Source organism: Rattus rattus, chromosome 2, assembly GCF_011064425.1.
Source record: "Rattus rattus isolate New Zealand chromosome 2, Rrattus_CSIRO_v1, whole genome shotgun sequence".
Taxonomy (NCBI): Eukaryota; Metazoa; Chordata; class Mammalia; order Rodentia; family Muridae; genus Rattus; species Rattus rattus.
The window spans coordinates 62,739,305-62,759,250 of NC_046155.1; the positions used below are offsets into that span (position 1 = coordinate 62,739,305).

The 19,946-nt window shown below is 53.8% G+C and overlaps 2 protein-coding genes across 2 annotated transcripts in view; one reads left to right on the forward strand and one right to left on the reverse strand.

Annotated features, from left to right (window-relative positions):
• Stk32c (serine/threonine kinase 32C) overlaps positions 1-1,984 on the forward strand; it is an 80,380-nt gene extending 78,396 nt beyond the window's left edge. The window contains exons 11-12 of the mRNA XM_032892362.1: positions 294-361; positions 1,265-1,984. Of these exons, the coding sequence (XP_032748253.1) occupies positions 294-361; positions 1,265-1,409 (213 nt within the window). The 3' untranslated portion in view covers positions 1,410-1,984. The remainder of the gene's footprint in view (positions 1-293; positions 362-1,264) is intronic.
• A 1,797-nt stretch (positions 1,985-3,781) lies between these two features.
• Positions 3,782-19,232, reverse strand: Dpysl4 (dihydropyrimidinase like 4). Its single transcript, XM_032892363.1, has 14 exons — positions 19,073-19,232; positions 15,681-15,769; positions 14,936-15,120; positions 13,270-13,434; positions 11,651-11,712; positions 11,486-11,566; positions 10,890-10,958; positions 10,382-10,502; positions 9,016-9,172; positions 8,529-8,670; positions 7,516-7,686; positions 6,837-7,016; positions 5,644-5,809; positions 3,782-4,668 (listed from the first exon to the last, which is right to left on the reverse strand). Exons 1-14 carry the CDS (start codon positions 19,109-19,111, stop codon positions 4,577-4,579), a joined length of 1,719 nt encoding a protein of 572 aa, XP_032748254.1. The 5' UTR covers positions 19,112-19,232; the 3' UTR covers positions 3,782-4,576.
• Between the last annotated feature and the right edge of the window lie 714 nt (positions 19,233-19,946).

The following is a 19,946-nucleotide window of genomic DNA, read 5'->3' on the forward strand; positions in this document are numbered from 1 at the left end:
TGCCTTCAGAGTTGCTACCAGATCCGCCAGGAAGAGACACGGACCAGGGGGCCACACGCAGGCTCACTGGGTATGAGAGAGTTAAGGTAGCTGTCTTTCCTGGTCTTTCCCATGTCATGACCTCCTCCCCTCCCCTCCCTGGTCTGCTCTCAGCTGTTGGAGATGGACTTCTGAGGGGCAGAGCTCCTTGGGAACCAGGAGTTTCCCTCTCAGAGCTCAGGAGTGGGTGGTTGGTATTTGGGGACTTCCCCCAGTGTCCAGCACAACCCACTGGATGGTCTTTCTGTCCACAGGAGAATGACTACCTGCAAGACTGCCTGGATGCCATCCAGCAAGACTTTGTGATTTTTAACAGAGAAAAGTGAGTATGTAAGAGACTGAAGAGGGAATCAGGGGCCACATAGCACGAATGTCCCAGCAGCCATATGGCTTGTGAGGCCTTGCCCGTGCTCTCTGGGAAGGGCAAGCAGCAGATGTAGAAGGTAGAGTTGAATGGCCTCAGCCCAGGCCCCGGAAGGGGCTCCCTGGGATCTAAGGTGGACTTAGATCCAGGGGTCGGAATCTCAAGGATACACTTGGCTCAGGCCAGAACTAATCACCTCCTGATTGCCTCTGAGGTCATGCCTGCCACTTGGTCACTCACCCAGAAAAGCTTTCCTTAGTGTCTAGTACAAGTGGGACAGAAAGGGTACTGGTGGCTGATAGGGCAAGACAGGCCACAGAGAGCAAACAGTGGAGAAAGCCTGGTATAAGGGGTCTAAGGCAAGGGTCAATCCTCCCCCTGCCTCAGAAGCATGGAGGTGTTCCCAGGGGCAATGGGTTGGTACTAGGCTGGGGAGGACACTGGCCCCATCCTGTGGTTAGAGCACAGGACGGATTGTGGACATGGCCACGCTCTTTAAAAAGCTGTTCCAACGCTACCCACTGAAACAGGCTCTGGACTAGAGCTCCCTCCGCTGCTTCTACATGAGCTGAGATGCAGAGCCTGTGGCTCCTGGCCTCATAGCTCTGTGGCCAGCAGTAGAGGGGCTGAGCCTTCCATGCCTCTAATGTTCTCAGCATCCATGTCTGCTTTCTGGCTTCCTGCGTTCCCAGCATGCTGGTCTTTCAACAAGTGATATTCTTGGCATCCCATTTCACACCCACCCCCGCCCCCGTGTGTTCTAGCACAACGTCATATAGTCTACATCAGAGGGTCTGGGGCTGCGAGTGATCTACACAGATCTCCTTGTGTGCGTGTGTTGTCCTCCCTTCCCTGCTCTAGGTTGAAGAGGAGCCAGGAACTCATGAGCGAGCCTCTTCCAGGCCCCGAGACTTCAGATATGACAGATTCCACTGCAGACAGTGAGGCAGAGCCCACAGCCCTGCCCATGTGTGGTTCCATCTGCCCCTCATCTGGGAGCAGCTAGGCCATCTGGACTGTGTCCGAGGGCAGTTCTCTCTCAGGCTGCTTTGAAGACTCAGGACGGCCAGAAGGAGGCAGCAGTGGGGCAAAGGCCTGACCGCCCAGCCTGCCCGTGAGGCTGTCAGTATGGTGAAGGTGCTGGGAGCCATGGGTGCCCGTCGAGAGTGGTGGTTGGGCAAGGAGGGCCCTTGGTACCTAGACCGTGGCTACTTGCAACATAGAGGAAGTCATGCAGCCACCATGCTGGCTGGCCCCTCTGACTGTAGGCTGGCAGATTACAGGTGGCCAGAGTGGCACAGTGGAGCAGGAGCCCTGGGCTTTCTGGACCCTTTTGAAATTGGCTGTACATAGCCTTGTGGCTGGTCTTTGCTGTGGCCTAGCCAGAATGTCTTTGAGCTCACTGCTCAAGGCTGTGGGCATGGGAACAGGCCTTTCTGATTCGGATATGCTACTAAGGGTAAGGGTTGGGGGAGGGAGTGGGTGGGACGGCAAAGAATGTTTTCTAGTGACACACTGCTCTGGCAATTTCTGCAACTTGTGTATAGTTTTCACCTCTGAGAATTACAGTCTAAGAACTGCTGTGTCGCGTGCTCTGTGTGTTTGTTATATGCCGGTGGAGGGATGGCATCCAGTGTCTGCAGTCTTCCATGAGAAGGGTTTATTGGCAGCTGGGTAACAGTGGCATTGTGGTGGCTATCCCAGCATTTATAGAGACTAGAACTGGACTGCAATTTCAAGATCCAAACAAAGTGAAAGTCGCCAAAAGCCAAGAAGCCTCAGGCTAGTACCCAGACAGCAAGGCTCTTACAGGACTGGCTGAGGGAGCACAGTCAAAGAATATGATATCTGCCCTTCACCGCCCCAGGGTTCTGTAGTCAGAGGGGCAACTCATCTGAGGATGAGTTCTGCCCCTGTAGCCCAGGGCTCCACAGGCATATGTGGGTTCACTTAGGAAAGCCCACGTCACATTCTGTGCCCTCCCAAGATCGAAGCCATCCTGATTAATCTTACAGAGTATCTGGGTTTGGGTCTGTGGTTCCAGTCAACCCAAGTGAATGCTGCCCTCCTGCCTGGCCATGCTATGGAGTCACCAAGGACCAAAGTGACCACAGTATCCTAAGAGCTAGCTGTGCTGAGATCAGAGCCGAAGCCCCAGGACAGAGCAGGCAGCTCCAACCCTTGCCTGCCTCCCACCCACCCTCAGTGGGATTGACTAACCACAGGACTCCCAGTGATGCCTACACCTAAGGCATTCAGCAGGGTACACCAAGGCACTGCCACACCCTGAACCCCGTCAGGTAGTCATGTTCTGAGCGAAAACCTAGCCAGGTTAGGTGTACCTTGGGGGATAATTCTGGGGTTTGGTATAAATGTGCAATGGGTGACTGAGATGAGAGCGTACACTCCCTCTTTGATTCTGACAGGGATGTAATTACATCCTCGGTCCCTTCAACACCCCTCTCCTTGCTGGGGAAAGTAGAAAGACACTGACATAGAGCACAGCAGCCAGCCAAAGCCCAGGATTCAAGCCTAAAGCCTTGCTGGATATGATGGTGTACACCTTTAATACCAGCACTGGAAGGCAGGCGGATCTCTGAGTTTGAGGCCATCCAGGTCAGTCAAGGCTCCAACGGAAGACTGTGTCTCCAAAATGAAATCCAGTCTGAAGCTTACTGACTGTATATATGTGGCCCAGAGGAAGATCTCCCTTCTCCTCTGCCCCCCGAAAAGGTGGCAGGGCTGCCAGGTTAGGCCTTCAGCAAAGTTTCTGCTAGGACCAAAGAAACAGTGAAGGTCCTGGATGCTGATAGTGCACTGGTTTCCATGGAAATGCTCCTGCTGCTGAGAATAGATGTTGGGAGAAGGGACAGGCAGTTTGGGGATCCCTTGCCTGGGATAAAGAACTAAGACCACTGCCATGAGACTTAAGGCCAGCAGACTAGCCCAGGATTTCTGCCCTCAGGAAGGCACTCATAGGAACGGCTGAGCTGCTTTCCTTCCAGGGCTGGGGCCTGGCTATGAGGGGCTGCGCTGGTCTCCTGGGCTGCCCTCCATAGCACACCACACCACACCTGCAGGGCATGCTTCACAGTCTTCCATTTACTAGTTCACTGGGGCTGGGGTGGTTTGAGCCTGGGTGGTCAGAGCCGAGCATCCTCCTACTGACCATCTGGCTATGAGACACAGCCAAAAGCCCTAAGAGGAAGAGCCCTCTCCACCATTCAGGTCCAGCCATGCCCATGGCCCAGAGCAAGCAGAGACCACACTGCTAGATAGCAGGCAGCTGGGCAGAGGCGGCGGTAGTGGCAGGGGCTCGCTGGTCCCTGTGCAAATGCTTGTGAGGGAGGGAGGTCCGGCTGGCAGCACACAGGCAGCTTCGAACCCAGACTTTTTATTGACCTGACTCACATCAGCTTGGCCGGTGGCCAGTGTCTGGTACAGCAGCATGCAGATCCCTGGCTATGGTTTCCTCACAGTCCAAAACAGCTACTCTAATAAACCTATGAAAACACACTTTGTAGGAAAAGGAAAGTGTCTTAGCTAAGGGATCATCAAACTCCCTAGAGGGGGGCTGCTATAGGAGCTCAGGTTTGGTCCTTGCAAGGGACTATGTGGGAGGGAGCGACCCTGCACTGAGTAACTGGTGGATCCCTGAAGTCACAGCAGCTCCGCCAAGCGGAGGCTCCGCTCACCTGCTCTCCTCCCTACACCAGGGCAGCCAGCGGGGACAGGCCCCCAAGGGGTCGCTGCACCTTTAGCAACATGGAACTGGTGGAAGCTTGGGGGCTTCCACAGGGCAGTGATTTCTGAGGGGGTGGCAGCAGCAAACACCCACCCTGCCTACCACCAGGCCCTGGAAAGTTCACAGGCTGGAGGCTGAGAGCTCTCATGGAGGGCCTTCATGGTAAGGTCAGGGGTGGGGCAAGAGGCACCTGCTTACTGCCCTGCCTAATCCTCTCACTCTGGCAGTGAACCCTCCCTGGATTCAGCCCTCTGGAGGGGGTGCCTCAGACTCGGGGCTGGGGACTTCCAAAAGAGAGTTTAAGGGGAGGGGGAGGGCAAGGCTGAGCACCTTTCACAATAATGATCTACAAAGGAAGGAGCTAACTGAAGTGAGTAGTCCCCACACCCTGCCAGTGGGGACAGCACCTGCATTGCCAGACCCCAAGTCTAAGAAAGTGAAGTGATGTTGGAGCGTCCTCCGGGGGGCGCCATGATCTTCTGAGCTGTGCGTCTGGCAATGTGATCGTCAGCCTGAGAGCCTGAAGAAAGGGCAAGTAAGTCAGATAAGGAAGTTGAAGGGGATGTAGGGCCCCCTCCATCCAAAAGGCAAGTCAGATATGGCTGGCTGCACCCATTGAACCAGGACCTCAGAGCCTATCTACCCAACCTCATGCAATGTGGTACACGGGGTTGGTTTTCTCCCCAAAGCCATGTCTGACAGGGCAGATGGCCAGGAAGCCTGTTCATCCCTAAGGCAATGGGAGTGGCCAATGGAGGTGAACCACCCATGAGGACCAGAAGGCAGAGGCTAATCCTCCAGGAGGCCTGCCCTGCTTGGTCCCTGTGTGGATCTTTGTGATGTCAAGCGCTCGCCCTGTCTTCAAGATGGTCTCGCATTCTGAAGTCCTACCTCACCGAGTGGCCAGGAACTGTTATCACCTCCCAAACAGGAAGTGGAGAGAAGTAAGGTAATATGGCCATGTAGCCCCCACTCAAAGGTGGGGAACTTGGTAGAGAGGTCTGCCTTGGTAGGCAAGAGGGGGACAGAGAAGCCCTTCAGCTAGTGAAAGCCAACTCTGTTGGTCAACATGGCAGGCACACTCTAGTGTGTCCCCATGTGCTAAGGACACAGCTCAGGCCCATGCCTCACACGTTACCAGTGATTCTGGAGATAGTGGGGCTGAGGAAGTTGCATTATAACTTGGGTCCCCACAGAGGTGGCACCTCTCTTCCCATGGACACTGAACATTCTGTGTTTAGTCCTCGGCTGACCTCTCCCAGCTTGCTTGAGTCAAGGTGCAAGTTCATCTCAGCAGCACTCCCAGGGAAAATGCTAGGACATAGCTGGGCTTCCACAGCAGGGGTGCACACCTCATTGCTTCCCACCAAGGTCAGTGTCCCCTACCCTACAGTATCCACACTGGCTGTCCACAGGCCCACCCTGGGATCTGCCCTCTGGGCACACACTGGACCTAGCAGAAGAGCCTCTTACCTGATACCCAGACCCAACTCACCAGATAGGCTGAACCCTGACTGGTGCAGGTTGCGCACGGGTGGCACTGAGATCTTGCCTGGACAGGATGCACGAGCTTGTGTGCCACTCCCTGGCTTGGCAGGTAACATCACTTCGTGGACAGGCCCATCATACAGGCCTCGGGGCACACCGTGGATCTCTGCTAGCTGTGAAGTCAAGAGAGCTGGGTTTTAGCTAGTTACATTGATAAAGGATAGTATCCTGCCGATCTGCTCTGTACCCCAACTTGGTCCTGCTCAGTAATCCCATGCTCCCCTGAAATAAAAGATTACACACAGCTTCATACACACCTCCCTCAGTGTTCTCCCTGCATATCAGTCTGCACACACACACACACACACACACACACAGAGGGAGGGGGGACACCTTGGCTACAAAAGATGTTCAGAGAAGGCCATTAAGAGCAAAGCAGGCTCAAATGGAACTGGAGCAAGATCCTGGTCCTAACTATGACCAGGAGGCAGCTCTGGGATGAGGTTTTGGATCCAGAAAAGGGCTCCCAATGCCAGAGGCATTTCCTAGGACTCCAGCATGGACCATTGACCCAGCTTGTGCTCCTGGCTAACCTCTCCCTCTGGGTTCCTGGGCCTACTTGACAGTCTGATCTGGGCCAGCCCACAAGGCTCTAACTAGATCCTATTAGCAAGGGGCAGGGGTGTGACTACCTAGCAGATGACAGCAAATAGGAATGAACCGGTTTCCATCACCACGTCCCCTCTGCACATGGGACTAGGCTTGCCTCGTATACAACTGTCCAGTGCAGGCTCCTGCTAGGGTCTCAATTCCTGCTTTACCCCTCAGGGAGGGAGTAGAGTATAGGTGGTGTGCTCTGGACCATATTAGCACATCTAATGTACTCAGGGAGGGGGCTATAAATGGCTTTATATCCACCGTTCCTATGGGCAACTGTAACAGAAGGTATACACCACTCCCACCACTGAGAAGGCAACGGATACGGCAGCACAGGAGGGACCAGGACTGCTAAGGGCCTTCTGGTCACCTCCCTTACAATAGGCAATGATCAGTAGGCCTGGGGCAAGTGAATGGTTTTCTCTTCGCCTTCAAAATCCACATGAGCCAGGAGGCAGAACCTCATACAGGGGCTCTCTGACTGCACTGGGAGCTCCACGCCTGCCACCCTGGGTGTCCTGTCACCCCGGCTCAGCCTCTTACCCTGTTACGAGCCTTTATCCTCTTATAGACAAAGTCTGGGAATGTCTTCCGGGGAATGAAGCGGCCAGCCCCTGGAGTGACAAGCAGGTTTCCGTCCTCCAGCACCACTCTGCCCTGACTTATGACCACCGTGGGCACGCCTCTGCACTCCACTCCTTCGAAGATGTTGTACTCTACATTCTGAGGAGAGGCCCACAGGTGCAGCACCCTTCAGACCCGATCCTAAGGCCGGTCAGCACAACAGGTAACCTGTGTGCGCTGTACTAAGACTCCACCCAGAAAAAATGCAAGTAAGGCAGACAAGTGGCACACAGAAGGAATGGCCCCTCAACCAACCTAGCACATCCCTCTCCCACCCCCAGGCACGGGAGTCTTATGAGGTCAAAAGGAGCAGAGGATGTTGTGGGGGTGGGGTGGGGGTGGGGCAGACCTTGCCTAGGCAAGTGTGACACCCTCTGCCTCAGTCTCCTAATTTGTAGGGTTGGCCAATAGGCTCAACCACACACCCATGAGGACAGCAGACAGGGCACTGGCTAAGTGAGGTGCTTGGTAGATGTGGTGCTGGACAGGTTAAAGCTATCAAGAGCTGCGTTGAGGATAGACAGCTGCCACCTGTCCTGGAAACGCCCCCCGGGGAAGCAGGTCCAGCCCGGTTTGGCTAAGGAAGGGGCATCCTCACCAGGTTATGGCTCTTGGCAGAGATGACTTTTGTGGCCCTGGGGTTCCAGATGACCAGGTCAGCATCAGAGCCCACAGCCACACGCCCCTTCCTGGGGTAGAAATTGAAGATTTTGGCAGCATTTGTGCTGGTCACGGCAACGAACTCATTCTCGTCCATTTTCCCTGAAGCCTGAGAAGGAAGAGGACCAGGTGAGGGGAAGGGTAGGCTGGTAGTTGTCATGGGATATCCCAAGTTCAGGAAGTGTTCCAGCCATGACCTCACCATGGCAATAACCCAGTGGTACAAATGCCCACCCAGACAGGGGCATTAATGACAGTGACCAGGTAGTCCAGTTGTATGACTGCTCCTACGGACACAGCCCCATTTCTAGTTTCCTTTGTGAATAAATGGTGATGCTTTGATCCCAACACCAGTGTCCCTTGAGACACTGTGAAAGTCTTCCTGGTTTGTAGGCATGGCAGAGGGAGGAATTCAAGATGGGGGCTAGGATACAGAGGAAGGAGACCTGCCCTCTAAATATGCACCTGCCTGCCTTCCTCCCTCCCTCCTTCCCTTCCTTCCTTTCCTCCTTCCTTCCTTTCTTCCTTCCTTCCTCCCTCTCTCCCTTCCTTCCTTCCTTCCTTCTTTTCTGACAAGATTCTGCTACGTAGCTCAGGCCGATTTTAAACTCTAAATATCCCTTCCTTAGCTTCTAGAGTGCTGGCCTGCCTCACGTTGCCTGGCTATAAATAAATCCCTTTTAAAAATTTAAAGTTCTTCATTAACATGTAACAATTACACATTTATGGTATGCAGGGTGATGGATATGTCATTAATCTCCATGATAGGGAATCCATAAATGTGATAGTCTTGTCCCGAGGACTAGGTGTCTAGGTGCTGTCTCTGCTCAGCTAAGGCTTGGAGGGGCAAGGCTGGTCTCTCACGCACACGTATTTCGGGTGGTGGAGTCCTCCTCCAGCATGCTGCTGACAGCCCTTGCCTCACCCACATCTCCCCAGGCCTAGACTTACCACACATTTCTCCCAGACCACAGACATGCGTTCTTCTATACCGTTGATGCCCTCGGGGATCAGCGTGAAGTTATCTTTGCCAACAGCCTTCTGGGCAGTAGTGAAGGTGCAGTGTGCACTGCCTGTCACCTGGAGGTCCCCACTGAGAACAAGCCAGGGTCAGAGTGGGCCAGGGGCTGGCCCTTCTGAACCGACCACAGCCGGGTCAGCTCCAGCTTCCTGGGCCATCAGCCAGGGCTATGGAAGAGATCGGAGCTGGTACTTTATGTACAGAAGGGAGAGAATGGGCGATGTGGACATAATACTGAAGGCATGAACAGAATCGGGAGCGGCCAAGGCAAGGCAGCATAGTGGTGGGGAACCCCAGCTGGGACCAGAGAGCTAGCTGTCCTGTAGAAGCCTGGGATTCCTCTGGGGGCGCCTGGAGGAAGCACAGGCTTGGAGGCTGCACACATGCTGACCTGAGCTTTGGTGTGGTAGTGCTCACCTGGACAGCAGAGAGGTGAGGTGGTCTGCAGTAGTAGGGTCCGGGTTGATAGGGGGTGACGTGACGAAGGCTGCAGCCTTGGCCCAGTTCTTGCTCCAGTAGTGTGAGCCATCAGTGCCCAGGCTGGCGGTGATAGGTTCTCCAAAGACGACCACCCCTAAAATGAGCAAGGGTTATGGCAGGACCCCACTAACCTGCGCCCACCAGGAGCCTGAGCATAGCGTGGGTCTCACACTGCTTCTCACTCTCTGTCCTTACTTTCCTGACCACGCAAAACTTGTCTTCTGGGGCCCCTGGCTAGTCACTGGCCCCGTGGGGTGGGTCTTTGGGAGGTGTAGTGACTGAGACACGGATCCTTTCCACACCCACAACCTCTGCTTGTGGTCAGGCAGCTGGGCCCTCCAGCTGGACCACAGAATAGAATTTGACCAATTAAGCCCGTCACTTCAGACTCAGAGGCCTTGTGCCGGATCTCTGAGCTCGGCTGAGTCTTTCCTATAAGTGAATGGGAAAGCGCCAAGCTCAGAGTTGGGTGGGGACTGGTCCTTGCTGCAAAGTCGCTTCTTGGGAGGAGGGGGGAAGCACCAGGGCAACCCTCTACTTGTAAGCATAGTGGGTTTCTGTGCCAATCTTTGGGAAGAAAGCTTGTCCCCGTCCACCTCCACCTCAGGGACTCCACAGTCCCCAGGCAGGGTTAGAAAATGAGTTCTCATTATGAGCCTGGGTGGGGAAAGGGATACTGACCCTCCATTGTTCTTGAACATGCTGCCTCTTTTATGTATGACCTTGCTCCCATGCCCCAGTCCTAGCCCTCGCCAGTGCTCTGGTGACTGCGGAGGCTTCCCTGGCCCTCTGAACTCACAGCCTTTCTGGATCCACACACAGTCTAGCCCCTGCCAACCACAGCTATGGACCCCCCAGGACATAGGTGTCTGCCCCTAGATAGTGTGAGCACCATGGGCAAGGAGCCCTTGGCTCTCAGGATGTGTATCTCGGCTCCTGAACCCATAACAAATATGAAAATGAGCCTTCCTATGGAATTGAGAACCCCTCTCATATAAATACTCATAATTCTGTCCTTGGGTCCCCTGGGGACAGAAACACAGGGCTCCAGTTTGCTAAGAACCCCTAGTAGGCAGTTATTACTCTAACAAGGCTGAAGCCAGGGTCCAGCCCTATCCCTCATGGGGGCGCAGGACTCCTAAACGTCCCTTGAGCCTTTATCCCTGGGACTATCATAAGCGGGTGCCCCATGAAGAGGCAGACTTTTCCATTGGGTCTTCCCTCCTTGCCACCTGGAGGTCTTCAATTGTCAACAGAGCTCTGGGAAGCTGGGAACATATGGGAAGCCAGTGCTGGCACTCACCCCTGCGCTTGGCTTGGGCAACCATATCAGCCGCACCCTTGCTCATCACCTTGGTGATGTACAGTGGGCAGTTGGCCTGCTTGGCAATGGTCACAGCTCTGTACACAGCTTCGGCCTCTACCTGAAGATGATGAAGGGAGAGGCCAATCAGAACACAGCAAGCCCCGAGGTTTCCTGACCGGGTAGGTTCTGGGACACCCAAAGATCACCTATGAGAGTGTAGGCACTGGAGGCATCCCTGTTGGAGCAAGGGCCCAGGTGAGGCCTCAGTGTCTAGAATCTGGGTTGACCCACACCATTCTCAGGGCCTAAGCGCAGCCTGCCTTCTTGCCTCTTGCTGTGGAGTGAGAAGTGGCTGAGATGATTCGGGTAGGCAGAGGATCCTTGCATTAAGCCCCTTAGATGAGGACAAAATGAGCAGAATCCTACTCACGCCATGAAGCAGGGCCAACAGGACAGCACTGGGGCTCGGGGTGGGGAGATGGTATTCTCAGCAGGGCAGACTTACCTCTTCTGGGTGGCTGAGCACATGGCCCTCAGGACCAGTGATGCCCTGCTCCAGCAGGCGCTTCTGTTCCTAAAGGACCAATAGGATTCTTTGCTCCAGCCCCAAGGATCCCAAGCCCTGGACATGAAGTGCCTGGCTGACAAGCCCTGTATCTCAAACAGAGTCCTAGGCCCCTGGACCTCCCAGAACAGAACAACCACAAAGAACCCATAGCAGAGTGGACTTGGGGAAGATTGGCCCAGGGTGCAGGCTCTTGGCAGGCAGTCACCTCCCTTACCCCCTCCTGAGTGTCATACTGCATTCATCTAAGGGACTGACTAGGGTACTTTGGTAAGTACTGTGACCATCGTGGGAAAACCTGTTTTTCCTAACTCCCTAGCTATGGTTTAGGGAGTTATGGCTCCCTAACTCACAGGCTGTTTGACCTTTGACTTAGCATTCCCCTCCCTCCATAGGAATCTTGCTCCCATCCAAGGGTCACGGATGTCACAGGTCTCATATTGTCTCCCCCAGCTTTGTCTGCCCACTGGGGCCCACATACTAGGTATCACGTTGACCCACCCACCTAACCCAATGGGCAGCATAGCATCTCATACCTCCTCCACGATGTCCCCGTTTTCTGCATGCACCTGGGCCACAGCTCCCAGGTCCCGGATGAGGCTGAAGATTTCATATATCTGTGGAGATGGAGTTCCATGCTCGTCTCTCCAGCAACTGCCCGAGGCACCCCACTTACTCGTTCCCTCTGAACTTGCTCTCACCTGGCCATCAGTACACTGGCACCTGTCCTTGTAAGCCATGAAGACCAGGAAGGAGTTCACACCTAGAAGAGAGACTAGAGGGGATCAGACACCAGGAGAGGAGCCCAGAGACAGTGACATTCTCCCACAGAATCTGTGCTGGCTGGCATCGCATCCTGCAGGCAAACCTTCTCCATCAACAAGCCAAGTCACACGATAGAGTTGGCTGGCTCAGCCACTCCCTCACTGCTGCTCAACACCCCGAGTTTGGAACGCTTTGCTTACCCAGTAGGTACATGGGGAAGAATATACCTACTATCACCACCACCACCTGTCAAACAGATCTCCACTCCTGCAAAGCACAGGACAGTGTAATGGGTTTGCTCCCCAAGCCCCATCCTTTCTCTTGAGGAGAAGCAGCCAGGCCTGGCACGCTGTGGGAGCCTCTCTCAGCCCATCTGCCATGTCACCTGCCTACAGGTCCTGAGTCCTGCTTCACCACACCACAGCTCACAATGAATGTTCATGATACTCTGAGAGAGGCAGGCAAGTCTCAGGGTTGGGACCACAGACACGTAGGAGGAAGGGAGGGGCCAATGCCCACAATGTTGAAGTCCAATCAAGAGCAAGGTTGAGCCTCCCCAACTCCTGGGCAGTCAGAATCTACCCAGGACCTCCCAGGACCAGGACTGATGAAGGTCCATTGGGGCCTGAAGGCAGACCCAAGCCCACCCAGTCCAGGGCCCTATTCTCTTGCTAGATAGCAACAACCTGGGCACCCTGGGGAAAATGGGGCCATCTTGTGCCATCGTTCCAGGTGATGACTTGCATGTGATGTCAATTTCCAATTAGGAAGCAATCATGACAGGGAGAGGGAATGCTGCAGGCACCCGGTTCAGAGACATGAGGCTGCAAAGACTAACTGCTAACTGGAGAGCAGACTCCACTACACCCAAGTAGAAGAGGAGTGCGGCCCTATCAATCTCTTGAAACTGGAACCCGAAGAGATGGCCTTGGGTCCTTAGCAGGCAGACAGCAGTGTCCCTTATAAATGTCAAGGGTTCTGCAGTCAGGAAGTCCAGTGTCTTGGCCCAACTCATCTCTGAGCTACAGATGCCCCTTGGAACTCAGAGAAAGACAAGCATCCAGTACAGTATCACTCTTTGGTAGCCATGGTAACCCACTGATAAACTCTGGTGTGGCTTTAGCTTTAGGACTTTGTGTAGGATGGAGCTAGTCTTTACTTACAGGTGAGTCAGTTTCAATACAGAGCTTAAAGCAACCTGTTAAAAGAAAAACCAAGTGATGGAAACGTGGCCTCATCTCTGTCACCAGGGCATATCTCTTTAAAAACAAAACAAAACAAAAACAAAAAAAACAGAGAACCAAGGACAGCATGCTCGCTGCACTTTCTGTGGGAAGTCCAATTACTGGATGTGTTCACGGCTTAGGACCTCCTAGTCCTGAGTCTTTGAAAGCAGAATCGACTTTGGATGCCTCTTCTCCAACTCAATTCCTAAATTCCCCCCTTTGGATCAGGCTGACAGACTGCAGCAAATCACAGGGGTTCTAGAAAGGACCAGTTGGTCTGCCTGCAGACACGGCCATCCCCAGGTACCACACCCCTCAATGCTGCCCACCTTTGTCCCTGACTAGGGCCTCCAGCTCCTCTTTGGTGCTCTCATGCCAGCGGGGAATGTCCACGTGTAAGGAGTAGTCACAGCAGGCCGCACTGTCCGCTCGCTCCCGCCACTGCTCATAGGCCGCCAGCAGGCTCACGCCAGCATCAGGAAACACATGGTCCACTGTTGGGGACAGCACATTTAGTCAGGCTCCCCAGCCTGGCCAACATGTCCCACTCTTGTCTCCAGTACACGTATGTGTACTTGGGTACACATTCTGGAGACCAGAGTGGAATTGGAGGAAGATACGGCAGCGGGAGGTCCTGTCTTGCTACTTTCCCTGCTCCTTCCAGTCAGCTCATGGGTATCTTCTGTGCCACATCCCTCCAGTCTCTCTGAGGAGAGCACTGAGAGGGGAGCCCAAGTTCAAGCCGCCCCACTTCCAGCAGATCTTGGCTCCCTGGGGAGCAGCAGTGATGGTCAGGATCTCCAGCTGTCCACAGTGCTGGCCCTGTGGACCTGAAGGCTTCTAGAAAACTCTTTCTACTGAGTGAGTTTCCATGGCCTCCATGACTCCACAAGGCCCAAATAGTACCAAGTCACTCCTGCATGTGGCCACTGTGCTGGCTCCTTCCCACTCTAAGGTCCAAATACTGCTCACTGGACAATTCTGGGATGTGCCAGGAGAGAGCTTAGAGGGGCTACTAAACAAAACGGTGCACCTCAGGAACCAATGGCTGCCTCATCTCCAGGCCACACTCCCAATTGCCCATCACTCAGGTCCTCAGCCAGGAGTGGGCTCATGCCCTACACAGCCTACGCTTCAGCCTTGAGTATGTGTGTTTTCAGAGACACCTCATGAACAGGTCATATAGCCAGTGTAGCCATGCTGGTTCACTTGGGCTACCACAGGCACTTGAGTAGGAGCCTGAGGTGACTACACTGCTGCTAACCTTCCTTCAGTCTGTGACAGGGTGTGGGTTCAACAATGGCTGAGTGTCGTTGTGAAGTTCCCAGACTCCCTAGTACCACTGGTAGCAGTAGGGACAGTACTTAATGTGTGCCAGGTACACAAAGAAACTTGTGTGGTAAATCCTTTATCCTCAGACTTTAGAGATGAGCCCTTTCCTCCTATCTTGAAGGCCTATAGCATGAGTGTGTGGGGCCATAATAATGAGGACAAATACAGAGACGTGCACAGAGAGAGCTCAAACATGGAAGTATAACTATCTTGTCTCAAAAATCATAGCCTCAATTCTTACTGCAAACAGATTTCAAAGGCAGGGTTTGGGCCACAACTCTTCTGGTCCAGAGTGCTGGGATTTCCAAACCCCAGTTCCTGGCCAGCTGCCAGTCCCCTAGGGGGAGTAAGTGGGCACACTTCTATTTATCCAGAGCCCATCAGCATCCTAGACAGAGCCCAAGGCAACTGGCCCAGAAAGAGATGCGGGAATGGCAGGGTGTGCCCAGCATGTTTTAAATGGAGACATAACAGAGAAACAGAACTGAGAAAAACCAACTCATGCAGTAAGGAGATGGGCTGTGCACTGTCTAAGGGCTTAATCGTCTACAAAAACCCAGCCTCGTACTAAGTATTGTGATAACACAAAGATACACATGAAAGCTGGGCCCACTATGCTATTCAAGGCTTCATGACTGCCTGGCAAGTGGCCTGCACACTCACATATCATCGTGGTCCCGCCTGCTAGGGCCGCCTTGGTGCCCTGACAGAAATCATCGGCTGGGGTCATGCCCAGCACAGGCATCTGCAGCCGGGTGTGGACGTCAACTCCCCCAGGCAGTACCATCAGGCCATGAGCATCGATGGTTTTGATTCCCCCAGGGACGATAAGATTTTCTCCAATTTGTCTGAAAGCAACAAAAAGAGTCATCTGTTCGTAGAGAGCTCCAATTAGATCTCAAACAAGCTGTGTGGCAGTGGCTTTAAGAAGTGAGGGTTTGGAATCTTGCCTGTGAGGAAAGGGCAGGCCAGTTGGCTACCTGTCTACTCAGATGTCTGAGAATAAAACTCGCACTATCTCGGGAGAGCAGTGCAGAGAGCCCAGTGCTGTGCTAATATGGCTTTCCTCCTGGCCTCCACTGAAGCCCCTGGATTGACCAGCGCTAGAGCTCCTTGGCCCATCAAGCAGAGGAGTGAGCAGCTCAGTATTTACTATTCGTCCCCAGGAGCCCAGGCTTGGATGAAGGGCTGTGATAGCACAAAGATACATGGACGCTGGACCCATTGTGTTTCTCAAGGTCTTATGATTATCCAGCAAGACTATCATATCTCAAGGACTGTTCCCGGGGATGGGATTTTGGTCGGGGGAGGTATCTGCATGATTTCCATCCCAAAGCAGATACCTGAGTACCAGGAAACAACATTGACACAGACACAGATCTACAAATGACTGTGGGTAGAAACTTACTTAATCAGACCATCCTCCACGTAGAGATCCGCATGAAAGGACTGGTCATCATTCACAATCTTTCCACCTTTGATGAGAAGGCGGTCACTCTGACAGAGACAAAACAATGGGTGCCGAGGGAGACGTCTTAGACAAGTAGGCATGTGTCCCCTCCAGTGAGTGAAATGTTTTGATGCATTTTGTAAGCTGTAAGAACCAACTCAAAGGTGTGTTGACGATACTCCAAAGCAGGATATCCAGAGCAGTGTCAGACATGGCCCTGGCACTAACTGTTCAGCAGATGCTGAAGGCAGGGGGCTACTTGAGGACATCAGACCAAAACTGTGTTGGTGAAAGTACGGCGGGTGAAGCAGCTGCTGTGCTTGAACCTTCCTTCTGACCATCAGGGTAAAAAAAAAGAATCTGGCCTGAGGGAAGGGCTGGTGACATCACAGTTCTGAATAAGCACCTGGATGCTCCTCTCCCACCTGTACTGACAAAGGTAGATGGGCAATAACAGAACTGGGCTGTTGCACCAGAATGCTACAGGCCTATGATGGGGCTAGAAGACAGACACTGTATAGGTTACAGCCCCGGTATAGACAGATGGAGGCAAGGTGTCTTGTACTACCCTCCACCAAGGCACAGGTCATAGATCTGAGAGAGGAATCCAGGCTGTCTTAAGCATCACTGGGCTTCTCTGGGAACTGGTCCTGGAGACCAGTGTGATGGGGTAGAAGCAAAGGATTGCTCCAGGCCAGGAAGCAGCTATACAAAGGTCCCGAGGCAGGAAAGAGCTTAGGTTGGTATTATGCCTCAGAACAAGGTGGGGGCTACAGTAAATGGGGAAAGCAAGAGGAAGAGCAGGCATCAGAGTTGGGCAAGTTGAGACAAGTTTTGGGATAACACGGACCAGGATTGGTTCTTACTGATACATAGATGACCTCGGATGTCAGAAAGAAGACTGATTATGATATGGCAAAGGGAAGCAAGATGGCTGCTTGAATGGCTTCCTAGGTTGTTCAGGGAGGTGAGGGGCTCTTGGTCAGTGTTACTGCATGAGCATGAGCAAACAGATTGTTGAGTATTGATGGACAGAACTGACAGAAAGCCATGAAGGATGGTGGGGTTCAGGGGAGGGGGGAGAACCAGGTAGCTAAAGGCTCTGATGCAGTGGGTGAAGAAAGGGTTTGTGGGTAAGGCAAGCTCCCTGTGGGCTAACCTCAGCAAAATAGAGGCAGAGAATCAAATTGATTGGTTCCAATGCTTAGCATCCATAAGACAGATACTTCGAAGACAAACCAGGAGGGAGGAGTCAGGCAGAAAGAACTTGCAGACGGAACTCTTGCATGGACCTCAGAGTCAATAGCTTAGCTTTGGTGGCAAACAGTGGAGACACAAGGAATGGAGGGGCAGATGCAGAACACACTTGGGAGAAGAAACCTGTGGCTGCCCCTTTCCTACCCATTAGAGCCCCAAGCCTTCCTGCAAACTACCCAGGGAAGCCACTCTGCATCGAACAAGAAATCCTGGTTACATGCCCCAAATTCCTGGGGTCTATGTGGCAGGCAGGTCAGACCTCCAGGCCAGTTTCAGCTGTGTTTTACTGTCAGTCTGAGGTCAGGAGAACCAGCCGAGAGTGTACTAAGCAGAACCGTATCAGCATACAAGGATGACAGGGAGCCCTGTGTATACTTCACTGTTTCGCCAACTGCCTGAGCACTTTGGGCTGAATTCTCAGGGTTCTCAAGTCCTGTCCAAAGGCCTGGCAACTAAGCCCCAGCCTACAGCACCCAGCCCTCTGCCCACACATGATTTTTTAAGTTATATGTTGGTTGGGGGAAAACATGAGAAGAATGACTTATCAACATCTCGTGAAACCTGCATTACAGCGTCTACAGGTGAAGTTCATAAGTTAATTTATGTCCATGGGATCACCCTGCCCAGGAGGCCTCAAGCAGGACAGACATGAAAGCCGGTCGTGGCACCTGCTTGTTGACTGTACCTGGCACGGCTGCAGATCATTTACGGACTCTCCCCAGGTGTCCGAAGATGCTCACTTACTGGCCTCACTGAGCACTAGTATCTACACAAGCCTACTACAGCCACCCACCCACTTTGCAGAGCTGGTACCCTGGACCACACCCCTCGTCTTCCGCTCTTGGCCTAGCCACTCTCAGAAAAACCTAGGAAAACTCAGCCTTTAGGAGGGCTCTCTGAGCCAGAAATCTTGAGTTCTGGGGTCCTTATTTAGACTCCTGTTTTCAGGCACCAGGGTTTGCCTTCTGAGGTCCCCAGGATTTGGGGTAGCATGCAACACTGTGATATACCCCATCTAGATGAATGGGAGTTCCAGTGAGCCCTCTCTTTTCACTAGGCAGGAGACTGCCACCACCATCTCTACTCACTGTCAGGTTGATGGGATGTTTTCCTCAGGCTTGGACCCCTAGAAATAGTAGGCAGTCGAGAGGTAGGAACTTCTGGTCCCTCTGGGAGAGAAAGAGGACTCTCCCCACCAGAAGGCTAGGGAGCTGACCTCACCAACAGTCTGATTAGACTCCAGAGCTCTTATGGTGAGAACAAGTCTAGAGCTTTTTAAAGCCTTCCTGGAGTCCCCGACCTGATCCAGCTGATCTCAAGAGCAATCCTTGTCTTCCCCCAAGGCTTTAGGCCGCCCCAGTGGGAAGGCTTTGTTTCCTGGCCATCCGGGTGGACAGGCTGACCTCCTACTTTTTGCGTGTCAGTGTTGGGGCGGTCTGTTCTGAAAGGAGGCTCTGTAGGGATGCTGGTTTCAGTGGTCAGTTAGTACTCACCTCCCCATGGAGTCTCCGAACCCAGCTTCCTGCAGGGGATCGGGGCCTCCAGGGACACCAGATCTAGTACCCAGGGCTAAATCGCTTTGTCTTGGACAAAGCGCTAGAGATATGAAAGTGGCGCACCCAGGGAGTAGGCGGCCACCGGCTGCTCTGGCAACAGCTTCGGACGTCCGAGTGCTTTGAGGCCCGGAGCCAACAAAGGCTGTGTCCGCTGGCTATCCTGGAGACAGTGCTCCAGGCAATGTCCACTTGAACGCCATCGGCCCCACGCCAGACCCAGCAGTAGGCCGGCCACCTATGCTCTGGCTAGCAAGCCGCCCGTGCACCCGGCCTCTCCAAGCCGATCACCCGAGTTCAGAGAGCTGGCGGGCCCCGGGCCTGTGCGCCGACTGCGCAACGGGTTTCGCGCGGCCTGGAGAGCTCCGCTGCTGGCGGCGCGCGAAGGAGAGGGCAGAAGAGGCTGGCGCCGGGCCGGACACTGGAACAGGTGTAGGACTCACGGACAGGGCCCGGAGGGTCGTCCGTTGAGCGTGCAAGCCAAGCCACTCCCGCCGTGGGCAAGAGGCACAGAGGCAGCGGGGGCGGGGGCCGACTCACCGTTATCCGGGGAATGCTCTTCTTGCCTTGGAAGGACATCCTGATCCACGGGCGGGCTGGGTGTCCTCGGTAGGGGCTGCGCGGGCGTGGACGTGCCGGCGGGGACACGCGCGGAGCTTAGGAAGTCCGACTGTGAGCTAGCCCAGCGCTGGGCTCCGATTAGCTTATTTGCATCCAGGCCCCGCCCACCGACCTTCATTAGCATTCGGACCCCTCCCCCCTGCTCCAGATTGTGCTGGCTTACTCGAAATCTCTCCCTTCCCCTTTTCTTTCCCCTCCTTCTCTTCCTGCCTTCCCCAAGAGCACCCTGGAGGCCACAGGCTGGGACCACTGCATCCCGGACCCCCTGTATTGAGTGGAAAGGAATAGGTAGCGACCTGTCAGGACCAACATATATGAAGTTTGTAGTAGGGGAAGGACAGAAGAGGTGCCTGTCCAGCCTGGCCCCATCTAGCCTTGTTCTGTAGTGGCCCGAGTCACCCCAGGCTCTAGGGTTCAAAACTAATTCTCATATCTGGGTGGAGGCGCTGCAGGAGCCAGAATCTAGCCTCGTATCTCGGGCAAAATCCATATGTATTCAAGGAATCGTTATGGGTTGGAGCACAAGAGCCTAGCCCAGTGTGACCGCAGGACTAGGGAGTGGTGATGCCTAGGCCAGACTCTTCCTTGGCAGGTCACACCATTTTAGGATAGGAGGGGGAGGACAAGTTAAAGAGGCAGAGAGAAACAGCCAAGACAGAGAGAGAGAGAGAGAGAGAGAGAGAGAGAGAGAGAGAGAGAGAGAGAGAGAAGAGGACTGGATTGGGCAGTACCAGGGAAGACAGAGGTGAAGACTCAGGATACAGAAATCCAGGTGGAGCCCATAGCTGGCCAA

Excerpts from the sequence above, each read along its gene's own strand:
- Dpysl4 (XM_032892363.1), bottom strand. The coding sequence starts at position 19,111 with ATGTCCTTCCAAGGCAAGAAGAGCATTCCCCGGATAACG. Across the intron at positions 13,435-14,935 it reads AGGCGGGACCACGATGATAT|TGGACCATGTGTTTCCTGAT; the intron begins GTGAGTGTGCAG and ends TGTCCCCAACAG. Across the intron at positions 4,669-5,643 it reads GTCAGGGTTCAGCCTATCTG|GCTCTCAGGCTGACGATCAC; the intron begins GTGAGTTGGGTC and ends CCCTTTCTTCAG.